General features: G+C 43.3%; 1 protein-coding gene across 2 annotated transcripts in view; it reads right to left on the bottom strand.

Moving 5' to 3' along the window:
• The window catches only part of COL4A6 (collagen type IV alpha 6 chain), a 337,499-nt gene that overhangs the window by 62,423 nt on the left and 254,479 nt on the right, over positions 1 to 20,597 (bottom strand). For both annotated transcript variants that reach the window (XM_086386651.1, XM_086386652.1), the window contains exons 4-5: positions 10,123 to 10,257; positions 8,731 to 8,775 (exon numbers count right to left, since the gene is read on the bottom strand). In XM_086386651.1, the coding sequence (XP_086242777.1) occupies positions 8,731 to 8,775; positions 10,123 to 10,257 (180 nt within the window). The remainder of the gene's footprint in view (positions 1 to 8,730; positions 8,776 to 10,122; positions 10,258 to 20,597) is intronic.

Genomic DNA, 20,597 nt, shown 5'->3' with positions numbered 1-20,597 from the left:
TAGGCTCCCTTTCCCTCTGTCTTCCAGCTGTATGTGGTCACTGGGAGGCATAAGCAGGAGATGGGAGACCAGGAAGAGGAAGAGCTCAGGTTGTTTATTTCTCCTATACTCTTCCTCCCTGGCAGTATTTGTGGCCGTGGCCATATTTCTCTACAATATGAGTTCCCAGTGGACAAGTGCTAGTCCATGGCTCCCAGTCTTAGAGTTCCAGTATTACTATTCCTCCTCTCCCTATTTGGGACTAGGTGTGGTAAAAGCTTTGTGTTGGTTACTTCTGCATCCACTGCTGTTTCCTTAATCCTGTTTGCATCCTTTAAATTAGCAGTCCCCAACCTTTTGGGCACCAGGAACTGGTTTCACGAAGACATTTTTCCGTGGACCAGAAGTAAAGGGGATGAAACACATTACATTTTTTGTATAGTTTATTTCTATTATTATTATATCAGTTCCACCTCGGATCATCACACATTAGATCCCAGAGGTTGGGGGCACCTGCTTTAAATATACCCTTCATTTAACTCTATTCAGTCAACTCCTTCAGGTGGAGTGTCTACTTCTTCCTGGGGTTCTAATCATCATCAAAAAATGTCCCAGCCAAATTTGCTAGGGGTTATCTCTCAACTGGGTAACAGAGATGAGTTAAGACAACAGGCTGGCTCAGTACTAGGGATCTTACTTAGTCCTGGGACCTTGGTTATGCCCTTTCTGGGTAGAGATAATGAATGACTTCACATATGTGTGTGCTAGCTCTCCAAGAGAATATAGCTCTTTGAAAGAGAAAACCATGGTTCTATAAAATCACAAGGGACTAAACACACAGGACAGGTGGATATGCTGTACTACAGAAAAGCAGTGTGCCCAGTTCATGTTCACCACTTCATGGCAAATAGATGGGGAAAATGGAGACAGTGACAGACTTTATCTTCTTGGGCCCCCAGATCACTGCAGATGGTGACTGCAGCTGTGAAATTAAAAGATGCTTGCTCTTTGGAAGAAAAGCTATAACAAACCTAAACAACATATTATAAAGGAGAGACATCACTTTGCCGACAAAGGCCCATCTAGTCAAAGCTATGGTTTTTCTAATAGTTATGTACAGATGTGAGAGTTGGACCATAAAGAAGGCTGAGTATCAAAGAACTGATGCTTTCAAACTGTGGTGCTGGAGAAGATTCTTAACAGTCCCTTGGACTGAAAGGAGACCAATCAATTCTAAAGGAAATCAACCCTGAATATTCATCAGAAGGACTGATGCTGAAGCTGAAGCTCCAATACTTTGGCTACCTAATGCAAAGAGCCAACTCATTGGAAAAGACCCTGATGCTGGGAAAGATTGAAGGCAGAAGGAGAAGGGGGTGACAGAGGATGAGATGGTTGGATGGCATCACCAACTCAATGGACATGCATTTGAGCAAACTCTGGAGATAGTGAAGGACAAGGAAGCCTGGTGTGCTACAGTCCATGGGGTTACAAAGAGTTGGACATGACTTAGTGACTGAACAACAACAACAACAAATGTTCCATAGAACCCAGATTGGAAAGGAAATGTTTCCATTTGGTGAGTGGTACGTGGTCACTTTGAAGATATAAATCTGGTGTGTTCATTTATGAGTCTCTAGGCGGGGAAATGTTTGAGATCAACTCCATGGGAAAAGCTCGACATAAATCGCAAAGGACAACTTGAAAACTTCTGCTTCCAACTTATTTGAACTGAAAACATTGGATCAACCTGCATTTTTGGGAGGTGCCAACAGCTCAACTCACGTCTGTGATATCATTAAAAGCCACAGTCCTATCGTCCCTTGTCTATGTTATTTTACTGTTGAATATCTTGACGACTGCTTGTTTGTTCACTCTCAACTGGTGACCGTGCCCCTGGGTGCACAGACTTGGATGATCTTGCTCATTCATGTGGAAATCATCTACGTGACAGCAAAAATGGAGTTCTGGGACCAAAACCAGTGACACAGATGTGAGCAATCAGCCAATATTAAGAGGGGAAGCAGATTTGTGCAGTGATCCAGTTTAGTAAGATGTGTTGGTTTTAGCCAAATTGCTTAATAAGTGCTGCTGAAAGCTGGGTAAAATAGTTAGTCTGACTGATCCTAGGGTCTCTGTGTTTTCCTCTGTCTGAGGGAGCCCTGCAAGTCTGAGTACTGCTGCTTTTATAGGTACTGTGGTGGTTTCGTCGCTCTGTCATGCCTGACTCTTGCGACCCCATAGACTGTAGCCCACCAGACTCCTCTGTCCATGGGTTTTCCCAGGCAAGAATACCGAAGTGGGTTGCCATTTCCTTCTCCAGGGGATCTTCCTAACCCAGGAATGGAACATGGATGTCCTGCATTTCAGGTGGATTCTTTATTGACTGACCTACTCGGGAAGCCTCTTGTAGCTACTACTAGAGCTATAAGGTACTAGAGGTTGGATTTCTAGAGTTCCTACCCTGTGCTGAATTTAGCCCTGGGGCCTCTGAGAGGAACAGAAGACAAAAGTCTGTGCTTTCAAGGAGCTAGATAAGACTCAGTTAAGTTCAGTTCAGTCGCTCGTGTCAACTCTTTGCGACCCCATGGACTGCAGCACGCCAGGCCTCCCTGTCCATCACCAACTCCTGGAGTTTACTCAGACTCATGTCTATTGAGTCAGTGATGCCATCCAACCATCTCATCCTCTGTCTTCCCCTTCTCCTCCCACCTTCAATCTTTCCCAGCATCAGGGTCTTTTCAAATCAGTCAGTTCTTGGCATCAGGTGGCCAAAGTATTGGAGCTTCAGCTTCAGCATCAGTCCTTTCAATGAATATTCAGGACTGATTTCCTTTAGGATGGACTGGTTGGATCTCCTTGCTGTCCAAGGGACTCTCAAGAGTCTTCTTAAACACCACAGTTCAAAAGCATCAATTCTTTGGCACTCAGCTTTCCTGATAGTTCAATTCTCAAATCCATATATGACTACTGGAAAAACCATAGCTTTGACTAGATGGACCTTTGTTGCCAAAGTAATGTCTTTGCTTTTAAATATGCTGTCTAGGTTGGTCATAACTTTCCTTCCAAGGACCAAGTGTCTTTTAATTTCATGGCTTCAGTCACCATCTGCAGTGATTTTGGAACCCCCAAAATAAAGTCTCTCACTGTTTCCATTGTTTCCCCATCTATTTTCCATGAAGTGATGGGACAGGATGCCATGATCTTAGTTTTCTGAATGTTGAGTTTTAAGCCACCTTTTTCACTCTCCTCTTTCACTTTCATCAAGAGGCTCTTTAGTGCTTTTTCACTTTCTGCCATAAGGGTGGTATTATCTGCATATTTGAGGTTATTGATATTTCTCCCGGTAATGTTCATTCCAGCTTGTGCTACATCATGAGAAATGCTGTACTCTGCATATAAGTTAAATAAGCAGGGTGAAAGTATACAGCTTGATGTACTCCTTTCCCTATTTGGAACCAGTCTGTTGTTCCATGTCCAGTTCTAACTGTTGCTTCTTGACCTGCATACAGATTTCTAAGGACACAGGTCTGGTATTCTCATCTCTTGAAGAATTTTCCACAGTTTGTTGTGATTCACATAGTCAAAGGCTTTAGCATAGTCAATAAAGCAGAAGTAGATGTTTTTCTGGAACTCTCTTGCTTTTTCAATAATCCAGCGGATGTTGGCAATTTGATCTCTGGTTCCTTTGCCTTTTCTAAAACCAGCTTGAACATCTGGAAGTTCATGGTTCACATACTGTTGAAGCCTGTCTTGGAGAATTTTGAGCATAACTTTGCTAGCGTGTGAGATGAGTGCAATTGTGCAGTAGTTTGAACATTCTTTGGCCTTGCCTTTCTTTGGGATTGGAATGAAAACTGACCTTTTCCAGTCCTGTGGCCACTGCTGAGTTTTCCAAATTTGCTGGCATATTGAGGGCAGCACTTTCACAGCATCATCTTCTAGGATTTGAAATAGCTCAACTGGAATTCCATCACCTCCACTAGCTTTGTTCATAGTGATGCTTCCTAAGGCCCACTTGACTTCACACTCCAGGATGTCTGGCTATAGGTGAGTGATCACACCATCGTGATCGTCTGGGTCATGAAGATCTTTTTTGTACAGTTCTTCTGTGTATTCTTGCCACTTCTTCTTTATATCTTCTGCTTCTGTTAGGTCCATACCATTTCTGTCCTTTTATCTTCTGCTTCTGTTAGGTCCATACCATTTCTGTCCTTTATCGAGCCCATCTTTGCATAAATGTTCCCTTGGTATCTCCGATTTTCTTGAAGAGATCTCTAGTTGTTCCCATTCTATTGTTTTCCTCTCTTTGCAGTGATCACTGAGGAAGGCTTTCTTATCTCTCCTTGCTATTCTTTGGAACTCTGCATTCAGATGGGTATATCTTTCCTTTTCTCCTTTGCCTTTCACTTCTCTTTTCAAAGCTATTTGTAAAGCCTCCTCAGACAACCATTTTGCTTTTTTGTGTTTCTTTTTTTTGGGGGGATTGTCTTGGTCACTGCCTCCTGTACAATGTCATGAACCTCCGTCCATAGTTCTTCAGGCACTCTGTCTATCAGATCTAATCCCTTGAATCTGTTTCTCACTTCCACTGTATAATCATAAGGGATTTGATTTAGGTCATACCTGAATGGTCTAGTGGTTTTCCCTATTTCAATTTAAGTCTGAATTTTGCAATAAGCTGTTCATGATCTGAGCCACAGTCAGCTCCTGGTCTTGTTTTTGCTAATTGTATAGGGCTTCTCCATCTTTGGCTGCAAAGAATAGAATCAATCTGATTTCGGTGTTGACCGTCTGGTGATGTCCATGTGTAGAGTTTTCTCTTCAGTTGTTGTAAGAGGGTGTTTGCTATGACCAGTGCATTCTCTTGGCAAAACTCTGTTAGCCTTTGCCCTGCTTCATTCTGTACTCCAAGGTTAAATTTGCCTGTTACTCCAGGTGTTTCTTGACTTCCTACTTTTGCATTCCAAGGCAAACCATTCAATATCACACTAATACAATGCCCTGACCAATAATGCTGAAGAAGCTGAATTTGAATGGTTCTATGAAGACCTACAAGACCTTCTAGAACTAACACCCAAAAAAGATGTCCTTTTCATTATAGGGGACTGGAATGCTAAAGTAGATAAGACTAACATACAAGAAAATCAATAAACACCATGCACTATATGCAATAAGGAGCTAGAGTTTGTGGTACAGACCCCAAAGACTCCTGGGAGATTAGAGATGGAAAAGAGAGGTAAGCTGCCAACAGAAGGTGCTCCTTAATACATCATGAATAGCTGGAAGAGAGCGAAGGGAACAGGGGATAAAATTTCTTGGAGTAATTGAGTCATGAATCCTGAAGCTAAAGAGATTGAAAGTCAAAAAATATATGTACAACCTTAGGTCAAGGGGTCAAGGGGGTGGGGCAAGAAGAGAGCCAAGGGGATGGAGATGTCTACTGGAAACAGCAGACTCATTTGGAGGAATCTGGACTTATTCTCCTAAGCAACAAAGGCCCCCAAAAGAAGTGATCGATTTCTAGAAGTTCTCAGGCTCTTTTGGCCACAAGTTGGACGGTTGGACGCAGAAGTGTCCAGCTGGACTCTGGGGTGGGTTCCAGCTCAGAATGGGAATCAGCCTCTGCTTCACAGGATTCATTTCTTCCGGCCCCCATTAAAAAGAGATTGCAGGAGGAAGGGTGTGGCACTATTGTGAGCTTCAAATCCTCCACTCATATCTGGTGAGGCTGGATCCACAGGATAAATGGAAGATGTGACCTCTAGTTTGCTAGTTTCCATTCTTTCTAACTGTGGTGCCAGAAAAGACTCTTGAGAGTCTCCCCGACAGCAAGGAGACCAAACCAGTGAATCCTAAAGGAAATCAACCCTGAATATTCATTAGAAGGGCTGACGCTGAAGCTGAAGCTCCAATATTTTGGCTACCTGATGCAAAGAACTGACTTATTGGAAAAGACCCTGATGCTGGGAAAGATAGAAGGCAGGAGAAGGGGATGACAGGATGAGATGTTTGGATAGAATCACCAACTCAGTGTACATGAGTTTGAACAATCTCCAGGAGATGGTGAACAACATGGAAGCCAGGCGTGCAGCAGTCTGTGGGGTCTCATAGAGACAAACACAACATAATGACTGAACAATAACAACAATCATCCATTGGTTCCCTCAAGACACATACACTGAGTGGAGACGCGAATATAGCCATGAGAATATACCAGGGGATGTCATAAGAGAGTAACCAACCCCATCCACCTCTTACTTCTCCAATGGCCTATTTCTGGGATTTTGCAGACTCTGCAGTTGAATAAAAGGCCAAAATTTGATGGCTGATTTGTTGATATGTGTAACAAATACAAGGTAAGTGAGTCTTCTATTCACCAAAGCCACAAATGTACACTAGATCTGGGGATAAAAATGAATCAGATGATAATATTTCTGAGGGCAGAGCCAGATGCCTTTTTTTTGTATTCCCATAGTAGAGTGCTACCACATAGCAGATACTCAAGAAAAATACCTGTAGATTGGCACAAAGCAATTTGAACTCCCTTACCTGATCTTAGATGATTATGTAGTATAACACAAGAAGCTGTTAAGTCAAGACTTAACTAAACTGTTTTGATATGACTCAAAAGAACCCCTTAGAGGCTGTTAGAAAGATAAAAGCGGGCTCTAGGACTTCCCTCACATGGAGGAGCTCCACTTTTTTTCTGTTCTACATGCTGAGCTTCCACACAAGATTTGGTTCTTAAGGTTGAAAACCACTGCTAGAGGCAAACATAGCCCAGGTTAAAGATTAAATATATAGAGAAGCACTGAAGAATAAAACTAAAAAGTGATAGTACCAAGTTCCAAATACTGTACTTTAAAAGCTGGAGAAATGTTACCATGCAATATCCATTAGGCAGGATAAGTAGGGATATTGAGTAAAAATGCAGAAACTCAATAAAAAAGGGGGGATTGGGCTGGATGGAATGGGAAAAGGACATGTCTGTGAGCTCCAGACTCCCCACTTATCTCCAGCAAAACCAGGTCCTCAGCATGAAGGGAAGAGGTTGTCTTCAAGTGATCTTTGGAGTAGCCATCAGCAAAATGAAAAGACAACCTACTGATGGGAAAAGATATTTACAAAAACTATGACTGATAGGGGGTTAATATCCAACACATATTAACAGGTCATAAAACTCAATATGAAAGAAACAAAAAGCCAATTAAAAGATGGGCAGAAGAACTGAATAGATACTTTTCTAAAGAAGAAAAGTATCTTCTTTTCTTCTTCCATCTCCATGTGCCAGCAGGCACATGAAAATATGCTCAGCATCACTAATCATCAAGAAATGCAAATCAAAATCACAATGAGGTACGACCTCACACCTATCAGAATGGCTATTCTCAAAATGAACACAAATAAACAAATGTTGGCGAGGATGTGGAGAAAAGGGTACCCTCCTGCACTATTGGTAGGAATGTAAAGTGATGCAGTCACTGAGGAAAAAAGTATGAAAGTTTCTCAAAAAAAAATAAAAGTAGGACTACCATATGATTCGGCAATTCCATTCCTGGGTATATATATGAAAAAACCACCAATTCAAACAGATATACATACCCCAATGTTCATAGCAGCATTACTTACAATTCTCAAGGTATAGAAGCAACCTGAGTATTGGATGAATAGATAAAGAAGATGTGATATATATAAAAGGAATACTACTCAGCTGTACAAAAGACTGAAATTTTGCCATTCGCAGCAACATGGATGGACTTGGAGGGCATTATGATAAGTGAAATAAATCACAAAGAAAAAGCAAAATACTGTATGATGTCAATCATATGTGGAATCTAAAAAATACAACAAACTAGTGAATATAACAAAAAAAGCAGTGGACTCTCAGACCTAGAGAACAACCAGTGGTTACTGGTGTGTGTGGGGGGCACTAATTTTAGGGGTTGGGAGGGTGGGAGGTACAAACTGTTGGGCATCAGATAGGCTCGTAGACATATCGTACAACCTGGAGAATATAACCAGGATTTTGTAATAACTACATATGGAAAGCAATATTTAAAATTTGTACTTAGAAGTCCAAAAAATCTAAAGGGAAATTCACTTGGGAATAAGGCTGAAGAGAACAAATTATTGAAATTAAATGTATTAAAGTATCAGTAAGTATTTTTCTATCTAATTTCGTGTACCTTCTTAATTTTCTGATAATGAGGATATATGTGTTCTCATGTGGCACTGTCTTCACACTTCAGAACCAGTCCCTCATTCCCAGTGAACGCTGCCCTCAACCTAGAAGACCCAACTCCTTTTGTCTAAGATATTGATGGTTTTTTATGCCTGTACATATCTCTGCATCCCCAACTATATGATTTAGCGCTCCCCATAACAGAATCCCAAGGAAAGTGTGGGTGAGCACTGCTCTTCAAACCTTACCAAGCACATCTCAACACTTAGCCCTGATCATGCATGCCTGAGACAGGATGTGGTTAAGACCAAAATACTTGAGCTATGAGGCAGAAACTAGAAGTTGTATTAAAATTGCCTCTATGGAATGGATAAACAACAAGGTATAACCCAGGGGAACTATATTCTATATTTTGTGATAAGCCATCATGGAAAAGAACATGAAAAAGAATATATACACATGTATAACCGAATCACTCTGCTGTGTAGCAGAAGTGAACACAATCTTGTAAATCAAGTCTACTTCAATAAAATAAAATTTCAAAATGCTTCTATGAACACACTCACCGGAATTCCATTGATGCCAAGAAAGCCGGGAACACCCATGGGACCCTAAAAAAAACAGTAGGAATGTAAGAGATGGTCCAACTGATCTCCATTAGATGAGGTAGGCTTGTTCATGTAGTTAATGACCTAAGTTGTTAAGAAGTGTTTTGTACCCCATCTTCCCCTCCCCCCACACACATCACATCACCTTGCTGTCTACTACACTTCCAAGTGATCACTAGCCTTTACCTAAGGTCTTAGGCAGTTCTTGTCTTAGACCATGTGGTGTCAGACCTAAAAATAAGGCTCAATATTATATGGTGCCTTGACATCTGGGAAGGCTACATGTGGGCTTGCTAAGTCTTTGCAATCCTAACTTACTAGGTTCCTCTGTCCATGGGATTTTCCAGGCAAGAACACTGGAGTGGGTTGTCATTTCCTCCTCCAGGGGATCTTCCTGACCCAGGGATCAAACCCATGTCTCTTATGTCTCCTGCATTGGCAGGCAGGCTCTTCACCGCTAGTGCCACCTGGGAAGCCCTGGGAAAACTGGGAATGCCTCAAAGGGCATTTTGCTCCTGATGAGATCTCTCAGGCAAACAACTCTCTTTATCAAATATACCGGGCACAGTTCCTGCTTGTTCCTGAGTTGTAGGTTTCAATTCCCTGCTGACCCAATTAATTATTCAAACAAGCCAGGCATATCCTCCTTCAGGAACCTAGGGACACTCACCCTCTTGACATGGCAGAGTGTGCCTCCCACAGCCCTTCTGGTTTATTTTGTTCCAGAGCGAAAGTACTGTGTGGCCCTGCACGGCATGTGATGTCCTCTTCCACTGTGCTGTGAGTGCATGTGACTTATAAACCTGTTGTTGATCTCTTCTGTCCTGTGCCAGGTGTCACATGCTTGGCCATCTGCAGAACCCTAGGGTAGGAATCCTGCTCTCACCAATGCGGTAAATAGGAGGTGATTAATTGCTAACCTCAGACAGCCAGCTGCCATGACATGACCAATCTCCTTTCTTGCATCTCTTCCCCTACATTTGTGGCCCAGCTGGTTTCCAAGCATTCTGACCCCTGGCGTCCCATTCCCCTTGTTTGGATCCCTCTGCTGCCCTGTTGATTGGCCTTCTGATCCATCTCCAGCTCAAACCCTCTGGACTTTTCCACCACGGTGATCCCACTTATCTGGCAAATAGCTGATATCTTGACTTTCTGACTTGCTGGCTATGGGATTCTGCCTAGAAATGGGAGCATATCACCCATCCTGCCTATTATTAAAGTGTGTAGCCTGGCACCAAAGTATGTGCAATTAGTATTCTTTTCATGAATAGACAGCTGAGGTTTAGAACCTTTCACCTTCATACCCATGGTCCAAGAGTCAAAGGAAAACTCAAGCTTTGGTGCTCTTACCTTATCGCCTTTTGGTCCATACGGTCCCAGCGGGCCTGGGGAGCCCCTTTCTCCTTTTAACCCTGATAAACCACTAGGGCCAGGAAGTCCTTGAGGACCTGTTGGACCTTGAATTCCAATTGGTCCTGGTCTCCCCTGAGATGGACAGAAGGAGTACAATTAGTCAACAGAGGAGTTACCATCCCCACTTCCCATTTTCCCATGCACAAAGAACACTGTCATCACTCCACTGAATAATTTTGGCTTAGAGACCTATGAAGCGTGCCAGAGTTCCAGACACGGATCAGAAGAGGCTATTTTAGGGGTTGCTAAGCTTATTTGGATAGAACATATTTTATAAGCACATTTAATAAGATTCATGTGCACCAAGATCCTTCAACTTTGTACTTCTTAGGAGATTAGTTATTCAGGCTGGATAATATTGTCCTCTTCCTAGTTAATGCCAGGTCATCCATCAGACTGTCAAAAGAGCAAATGAACAGAACTCTGGAGAGCATTGGAACGTTTTCGAACTCACATCCAAATGGCCAACGTGCTTGAGCTAAAGTTCAGAGATGGCTGCGCCCATAGAACACTGCCTTGGGGGGCCACAGTGAAGAGAACCCAGAAACCCCCAGCTGACAACCTGCCAGCTCACCTTTGTCAGCCGTTCCCAGAACTCCAGGACTGCAACTGGAAACAGACACCCACAGCGAACGCACACATTGTTTATCTGCCCCCTCTGTGTCTCTCTTCTTCCCTTTACTACCCCCGCCATCTGTACAGTGTTGAATGTGTAAAACCAAAGAAGGCTGAGAATATCCATTAAGTATCAATTATGATAGCAAGAGGGAACAGCCTGAGGATTTTGAATGCCCTATTTATAAAGCATCTGTAACAATTAAGTCTGAGAGTTCAGGCTGACATTTTCAAGCTGATTGAGATGCAGAATTAACCCCAGTGGGTGCAACTAGGCTACCTAGGTGGGCTAGGCTACCACTTAGCACAAATCCCAGTAGGGACTGAATTTTCTTGGCATAAAAATGAAAACCATTAGTAATATGCATTAACTAGCAGAGAAAACAACATCATATCAGGTAGAAAGCCTATTTTCATAAACGCTTCCCATTTCTGTCCCTCAGCCCCTTTACTTACTGTCTGCAATTTCCTACAGTCCTGTGAAAAACTCTGAGAAAAGTGCATTAAATGTGCTCTTTACTATTCACCTTCAAGGTTTACTTTTGAAAGGGCTGAAAAGAGGACAGACGCTTTATGGGGTGATTAGAGTCACGTACTGGACACCCAAGTGGCCGCCAGCTGTGTGCAGATTTTGGACTGAAATTTCCAAAGTCTACCAGGTCGACAAAGACCTGGGACTCTTGTCAAGAAGTAAAAGATGCTCTTCCCCAGGCAATTTAATTCTCTGGGTGTACCACCTACCACGCAATCTTTCCAACACAAACCTAGAGAGGGTGCTAGGCTGCAGAGCACTTAACTTAGGCTTATTTCTGGGAATGATGGGATGGGAGTTGAACTTTTAACTTCTATGCTCTAACCTCCTGCTGCTGAACTTTTGTTTATGGTGGTTCTCTTATTATTCTTAAAAATTTTCACTACACATACACAACTCAAAAGTAATAGAACACTTTAAAAAATAGTGCTGGGCTGCTGTTGAGGATTAACAAAGTCTAAAATGTCAGCCTAGCTTTCAAGACTAATGTACACAAAGCTATAGCAAACAGTTCAAGTCCGGAATGGAGGATAAGTACTGCAGGAACACAAAGGCAGGGTTGACCATGGAGGGTTTGTGGAATGCTTACATTATGTCCATGATGGGGTGGGGGGGTGGGGGCAGCCACTGGCCACACTGGAAAGGCTGAGTGGGCCCCAACTGAAGTAGGCCTGGAAAGCAAGGCAGGGAAGTGGAAGACTTGATGTGACAGGAAATAGGGAGCCCTTAGAGGTTTGGGGACAGGGTAGGTGGAAGGAAGGCAGTTTCAATGTTGAAACTCATCAATGAGTATTTAGGAGAACGTGCATGTGTGTGTGTGTGTGAGAGAGAGAGAGAGCATTAGGGCCAGGGCAGCCTGCCTGAGGCTGGAACAAGGAAGACAGATAAGAACCAGCTGTTGGGGGAGGAAAGGACTGGTTGGTGGGAGGGTGAGGCTTGCTGAGACCATGTTATTACTAGCAAAGGAGATGCATGCAGTCAGGGTACTGAATGCTTGATCCAAATCTGAGCCCTGCCCAAAGCTTTCATGCATCAAGGGCTAAGAGGTGAGAGCCTGATAAACTGTTGAGCTGCTACCAAGAGAGCAGACTGTGGCATGGCCCAATTCCCATCTTGCTCACGGCACTAGAGCCCAAGCGGTGCCTGGTGTGTGCACATGGGCTAGCCCATGCCAGGTCCCTTGCCTTGGTGAGTGAGTGCATGCTCAGCGAGAATAAGCAAAGAGACATAGGAGTGAGGCAATTCTCGGGCTGCACTTAATAGGAAATATGATTCCATCCAGAAAAGGCTGGGTTCCATGGCCCACTCCCTGTCTCTTGTCTGGGAGGGTGTGTTGAATCGACCACAGTCACATAGCTGACTCTTCCGTTCTAGCCAGAGAGCTTAAAGTAGGGCTCTTAAAGAGCTCATGGATTCTTTGAGTTTGAATTATTTTTCAAAAAGGGCATTTGAAATGATATGGAAGGTGTACTTCTGAGCTGGTCCTGAGTTTCAAAACCTTCAGGTGGAAGCAGGGCCTTGGGGATGACTTGACACCTCTGAGGCACTGCTGGCCCAGAACTGCCTCTTTAGGGTGGTGCCAGGGCCCCTGGAGCCTGAAGTTCTGGGATATGAGGCAAGGAGCCTTACCATCCCCTGAGCCTCCTTTCTTTCATACAGTGGCACAGAACACCATGAACAGACGAAGATGGCAAAGAAAAAAAATAAAGACATGTCTTTCGTGGGCTGTTTTGTCAGCCGTCTGTTGCTGCTAAGTTGCTTCAGTCGTGTCCGACTCTGTGCGACCCCATAGACGGCAGCCCACCAGGCTCCCCCGTCCCTGGGATTCTCCAGGCAAGAATACTGGAGTGGGTTGCCATTTCATTCTCCAATGCATGAAAGAAAAAAGTGAAAGTGAAGTCGCTTAGTCGTGTCCGACTCTTAGCGACCCCATGGACTGCAGCCTACCAGGCTCCTCCATCCATGGGATTTCCCAGGCAAGAGTACTGGAGTGGGGTGCCATTGCCTTCTCCAGTATGATATTTCCCTTGTCTCCAATGTATAGGCTTTCTGTCACCATGCCCAGTGTACTGCTGATGCTTAATACTAAATCAATGATGGGTTTTTTAGTTGGTTTGCCTTACTCCAAAGAAGCTATCGGTGGCACTTTTTCACAATGGCCAGCAGAGGGCAGTGTGAGAACGTAGAGGCTTCAGATAAACAGGTGGATGTGTGGACCTCTCCCACTACAGAGAAAAAGAAATACCAGTGTCAGAGAAGTCACAGAATATTCTAGCAGGAAGGGCCCTTAGAGACCATTCTATCCAGGGTCTATTTTATACTTGGGGGAAAAAGGAGGCCGAGAGAATGGGAAGGACTTGCTTAGATCATGTAGGTAGTGAGAAACGGCATGCGACTCAAATTAGACCACCTGCTGCCAGTGCGTGGCTCTCTCCCTGTTTTCCAGTGGCAGATGTCCTGGGGGGGTAGTTGAGGATGCCCCCCTCACCCCGAGCCCGCCCCTGGGACTGTCCCAATCACTAGGCTGCAGTAGCCAGATGCTCACACCTCATTTCTCTCTTCCTAACTGATCATTTCACAGAACCAATCTGAAATACCATCACTGTTTGGATTGCTAGCAGAATTTCAATGGGCTTGGACCAATGCCTTGCCCTGATACATGTCATATATTTTGGCAAATAGACCCAGACAGGGCAGAAGGGACTCCTCCAAGTCTTTCCAACCAGCTCTCCTGCCTCCATCTGCTCCAGATTTTAAATAAGCACATCAGGGTCAAATTCTCAAGAGTGGCCTGGGACTTGTGCATAAGGCAAGGAACCGCAGCTCGGGGCTGACTTCCTCCTGCTGATCACAGTGGGTTGGGGTCAGTGCGTAGTTTAATTTTACCTTTGATCAGACCACACCCAAGCCCCAGCCCCAGATAACTAGGGTAGCCGACCCCAAAATGGGTCTGCATATAAAGAGGTACACTTATGCAGAAATAGCATCTTGGAACATTAAAAGCACATGCCTCTGACCAGGTAGAACTGTAAAACTAAGAGGAGGGTGACTTTTCATTCCAAGGCCCACTTCTGCCTTTTCATCTCTCCCTCAAGGTTCCAGTGTCCTTCTCTCATAAAATTAAAATTTGTTCCTAAGTAAGAATCTGAAACTCATTCCCACTGAAGCATAAATGACTGGCAACAACTTAGAGCTTTACTTCTCCCCAGGGTTTTTGTATTTTAATGGAGAGCAAAGCGTTAAGCTAGGGGATTCAAATTATATTTATGAAGCACAGAAGGGAAAAGGGGTATGCACACGCTTTCTTAAGGATCTGGCTATACTGCTAGAAGTGGTGCAGTTGCTGTTAGGTGGTATCATGGTGCAGGCTCTGGTGTCAGATCTTACTGCCATTTAATAGCTCTGGGACCTTGGGCAAGTGATTTAACCACTCTGAGTCCCTAAGGGCTCCAAGCAGTAATAACTCTAGTGTAGGGTTATGGGGTGGAGAAGGCAATGGCACCCCACTCCAGTACTCTTGCCTGGAAAATCCCATGGACGGAGGAGCCTGGTAGGCCGCAGTCCATGGGGTCGCTAAGAGTCAGGCATGACTGAGCAACTTCATTTTCACTTTTCTCTTTCATGCATTGGAGAAGGAAATGGCAACCCACTCCAATATTCTTGCCTGGAGAATCCCAGGGATGGGGGAGCCTGGTGGGTTTCCATCTTTGGGATCGCACAGAATCGGACATGACTGAAATGACTTAGCAGCAGCAGCAGCAGAGTTATGGGGAGCATGTGAGTCAGTGAATGTAACACATGTGGTGGATAGCATGAACATACGAATGTATCCATTTCCTTTCTTCTTTAAGGCATGTTTATGGCAAAAGGAGAAGTTATAATTGGGTTCTTAAAACTCTTTTTATTAAGTAAGAGATGCACTGACATTATTCAGAAACTCTCTGTGGGACAGAAATGTGTTCCAGGAATGAATGGGCACTCCATATCTGGGAGAGTATTTCCCCTCTTAGTACTGATGACCTGGTTCTCTTGAGCACTCAGCTCTTCAGTGTCTGCTCATTCTCCTTGTAGACCTCATCCACAAGGTAATGACTCCCCAACCTGAACCTCCAGACCAGAGTTCTCTTCTCAATGTGCCAGATCCTTATAGCCAATGAATTAGCAGACTTGTTCACCTGGATATTCCAACTCAAATTCAACATGACTAAAGCCGAACCTATCATCTTTTCCCCAACTTCATTCCCCAAAGCAGATTCTTCCTTCTGAGTTAACGGTACTAACTCTGTAAATGGCGGTTCATCTACAGAGTTGATAAAGCCAGAAACCCAAGGGTCCTCCATGACCTCTCTCCCTTATCTTCTACATCCAATTCACCAGCAAGGACTGTCAATTCCACCTCTAAAATATAACTGAAATCTGTTCATTTTTGTCTACTTTGATGGTCTTAGTTCAGGACTTCCTCATCTCTCCCCTAGAATGTTGCTACAGCTTCCCAAATGGTCTGCCATCTTCTAATCTAACTTTATTTTCTCCTGGCATTCTGCCTCAGGGTTTTCGTACATATCTTTGTTTTCCTGGTTAGCTCCTATTTATCATTCAGGCTCCAACCAAGACATTAGCTCTTCCAAGGAACCTAACATGATTACCCTTCCTCCACAGAATGGACTAGGTGGCCTGTTTGTGTCCTTACTCCCCAAAAGATTGACCTCCTTGAAAACAGGGCCTGTGTCTTACTTTCCATTGAGTCACTTGTGGTAACTACAGTTCCTCATATATAGTGGGTGCTCAGTATTTTCTGAATGGAGAAATGAATGAATGAATACACACACCAAGAAGCCAGTGGCTCAGGTATATCAACATCTTCTTTGGAAGTCTGGATGGCTACACTAGAGTATAATTAAGAGCCATCTGATCACAGAACTACAGAAGAAGACTTGCACCAGACTTAGGAAATGATCCAGTTGAGGATGGAGAAGTTGAAGCTCTCAGAAAGGGAAAGGGACCAACTCAAGTTCAGAGTTTACATAGCAAGACCAGAGACAAGGAACCCAGTGAGGAGGTTGGATTCACTGGGAGAGAAATAATGATGACCTGAACTAGCAAGACAAATTTAAGAGATATTGTAGAGCCTAAAAACGATAGGACTTGATGCAAGATTGGAATAGGTGAGTAAGACAGAGACAGGTAGGAAGGAGGACTCCCAGTTTTCTTTTTGAACTTTTATGTTGTACTGGGATATAGTCGATTAACAGTGTTTTGATGGTTTCAGGTGGACAGTGAAGGGACTCAGCCATACATATTCATGTCTGGACTCCCAGTTTTCTTGATTGGGTGACTGAGTGAATCTCTTCACTGACATGAGGAAGCCTAGGGGAGGAAGAATTTTGGATGGAAGATGAGGCATTCATATTTGGAGAGGTGAGGATTAAGATACCTATGGACTGTCTTGAAAGATGTTCAGAACCTACTTCTGCCTCTAAACTGGAAGGGCCGAGAGGACAGGGAGCTCAGTTGACTTTGTCCTGGTATCTCTGGGAGATTCAGTGTCTGGTGTACAGTAGACCCTCAAAACATAATTGTGTGGAAAAAGCTCAACTGTGGAATGAATGAAAATAAAGAACTAAATGTGCACTTGGGAATCTTCGAGAAGGCCACTTCCAAGTCTTATTAGGAGCAAAATGAGATTAAAAGACTTTGCTGCCAACCTTCAAAATCCCTGGTGGCCTTTGGGAAAAGGGTAGCAGAAATCCCTGACCTCCAACCTGGGACCATGTGGCTTAAATTCTACAACTTTTCCTTACGTTTCAACTGGAATTCCCATTTCAGCTATGAGGCCATGGCAGAGGGGGTGCAAGAACTTAACAGACTCTGGCCTAAGGAGATGGGCTGTCCCTCCTAGCCACAAAATATGTGGTAAGAAGGAAACCATCAGTGATATCCCCCAAAGGCAGATTACTTAAGAACCTTCAGAACATGCTTCCTTTCACCATTCCTTTGGGGCATCACAATACACTTGTGACAGAGGTGGCGGGCACCAAGCTGGAAAAGCAATTAGTCAATGGGGCTTATGAATTTCACACAGCTATGCAGTGGCAGAGGGAGTAACAGGGCCGCCCCATCAACTCTATGCTCCTTCTATTGCAACAAACAGAAATAGCCACCCAGAGAGCCCCAAAGTCCACTCTTTGAGTAACAGCACTAATGGGGCTTCCCTGGTAGATCAGCTGGTAAAGAATCTGCCTGCAATGCAGGAGACCCTGGTTCAAATCCTGGGTTGGGAATTTCCTCCAGAGAAGGGATAGGCTACCCGTAACTCCAGTGTTCTTGGGCTTTCCTGGTGACTCAGATGGTAAAGAATCTACCTGCAGTGTGGGAGACCTGGGTTCAATCCCTGGGTTGGGAAGACCCCCTGGATGAGGGCATGGTAACCCACTCCATCATTCTTGCCTGGAGAATCCCCATGAACCGAGGTGCCTGGTGGGCTACAGTCCATGGGGTCTTAAGAGTTGGACACGACTGAGTGAATAAGCACAGTGCACAGCACAGGAGCACTAATGGGCTAGTGTTGTCTGCAGAAGTAAATGAGGGAGAAAGAACACCAGTAGGTGAAGAATAGATCTAAAGTATGGCAGATAAAGACATATACAGACATCCATTTGATGACCCAGGAAGCCCTGGTTCAGCTTGATAATATTAGCATCATCTACGCTTTGCCAGCATGAGCAGTGACCCTTCCCATCTTCAAAAAAAAAAAAAAAGAAAAAAGTGCTTGGTGTCTACCAAAGAATGAACTCCCCAAATTCTCAGTGTTCTGCCTAGCTGAGAAGCAGTATCAGAGTCTCAGCCTCAACACCCAGATGAAAACACATTTATTTTCTAGTTCTGAGGCAATAATCAGTGTTTGAAGCAGCCAGCCCAGGCATGAAGACATGCGTCTACATGTTTTGTTTGCAAAGACACACACACCCATCTCATTGGCTGCTGTCAGCATGTTGAAATTTTTGGAAAGACACCTCCCAGAGCACTAAAGTTAACTCTTTCTGGGCAATATTCTGCATCCCTCCCTTCTATCTGTTTATTCACATTTCTCTTCTAAAAGATAAAAATCTTCTTTTTACCAGGCACATACTAAGTGCCTCTCATTTAACCTGTTTCCTTTAATCCTCTTAACAGCTCTAACAGGTGGATATGCCTCTTACAGATGAGGAAACTGAAATTTAGAAAGGGTAAGGAATTTGCTTGAGAGCACCCAGTAAGCAACTAGTGAAACCAATTTTGATGATATCAAATCCTCTGCTGCTTCTACCTAGTTTATATTGCCTCTCTGCATAGAATAAAGCTCTGAAAGTAGAAACACAAACCCACTTGAAGAAGGGCAGTAAGAGCTACTCTGGGCAGAAAACATTTCTATTTTCATTGATACTGGGACAAGTTATTTTAATTTGCCCAGTCTTTTCACTGGAACAGGTACTATTTCATAGAAACTCAATAGAATTAATAAATTAGGTGATAAAATGCACTTTAAGGAATAGCACACCTTACACCTTAAAAAGATGGAAGATTACTTCTTGTTTAATAATTGAAGTGGCTTTGTTGATTGGTCTGTCATCAATGGAGATTTTTCTACGTTCTTGTAGACAAATTCTGATGTGTTATGAGTCCCTTATGCTAGCTTATTCAGTTAGGTGTGGACAGGGAAATACAGGCAGAGTATACTAATTTGATCATTGTGATGAGCAGAAATTGGTGATTTTGCTTTAAACATGTTGTATTTTTCCTTGCCCTTGTGGAATGCTGCTGCTAAGTCACTTCAGTCGTGTCCAACTCTGTGTGACCCCATAGATGGCAGCCCACCAGGCTCCCCCATCCCTGGGATTCTCGAGGCAAGAACATTGGAGTGGGTTAATTGTTAAAACAGGATGAAGCAGAGATGTCTGCTAGATAGAGATAAATAAGTTGATGAAAAATTTTCAGGTCTCCCCTTTCTCTATAACATATTCCTAAAATCACATCAGAAACCAGAGAACGTTTTTATTTTGTGATAATAATATAATTGGGATGGTCAAGAACCCCCAAATCCAATGGAAATATGACCAATAGTTGGCCACAAAAATTAAAAAAAATAACCAAACACCTCTGTAACCATTACAAATGGTTGAATGAGCCCCCATAACCCTTCAAATATACATGCAGATTATACAGAGCCCCACCGTATGATAAAGTATGTGGTAAGTTTCCAGACCACATGAGGAAATAGATACAGCTCTATCTACTTAGGATGAATTTAACTTAAAACCATGAATTTTTCCATGCATTGGAAAAATATGAAATAATTAACCATAATTTAGTTTTCCATCTTAGAATTTGAAGGGCAACTTCTGTATGATTTGATGGCACAGGTCTCTAGTAAACAGAAAATTCACCTGCTTAAAGCAGAATCATAAGATTAAGGTTTTATTCCCTGCTCTCACTTTCTAACTGTATGACCTTGAGAAAGTCAATTCATCTCTCAGCCTTAGTTTTCTCATCAGAAAAATGGGCCTATTTGCCCTACCTATTTCTTGAATTGCTTTGAGCATCAGTGGAGACAATGTATGTGAAAATGGGCTGAGGGTTCATTCCATTGACTAAGCTTTGTTTTTGGGGCAAAAAACCCTAGTAACTAGACTCCCAATTTTAAAAAATCCATTTGCTGGGCTCATAGGGCAATAAGCTCTTAAAGAGATAAAAGCTCATGAGGAGGAGATTTCAGTAGGGAAAAAATGGAATGAAACAAGGAGCAGAATGTAAAGCTGTGAAAGGTAGGAGCAAACTGACTGTCCACACAGGGCTGTCGTTACAGTGTAGAAAGGATGTGAACCTACTCTATTATCCTATTATTGTAGTTGAAAAATATGTAGTTTATTTTAAAAGACATGGTTTAATTACAACCTGGAGCTAGTCTTTTTCATTTTTTTTCTAGCAAAACATAGCCATGGTTTTATAATTAAAAAATCAAAGTGAAACAGGCCTTGCCAGAAATTCACTTTATAGAAAATTTTCTGTAGTGTATCTCAGTTCAGTTCAGTTCAGTCACTCAGTCGTGTCCAATGTTTTGTGACCCCATGAACCACAGCAGGCCAGGACTCCCTGTCATCACCAGCTCCAGAGTTTACCCACACTCATGTCCATTGAGTCGGTGATGCCATCCAACCATCTCACCCTCTGTCGTCCCCTTCTCCTTCTGCCCTAAATCTTTCCCAGCATCAGAGTCTTTTCAAATGAG

The sequence above is a fragment of the Bos grunniens genome, chromosome X, assembly GCF_055505025.1.
Source record: "Bos grunniens cultivar Pamir isolate PY7600 chromosome X, Bosgru_T2T1.0, whole genome shotgun sequence".
Classification (NCBI taxonomy): domain Eukaryota; kingdom Metazoa; phylum Chordata; class Mammalia; order Artiodactyla; family Bovidae; genus Bos; species Bos grunniens.
Note: the sequence above shows the minus strand (reverse complement) of the source record. Positions and strands in the feature narration are given on the sequence as shown.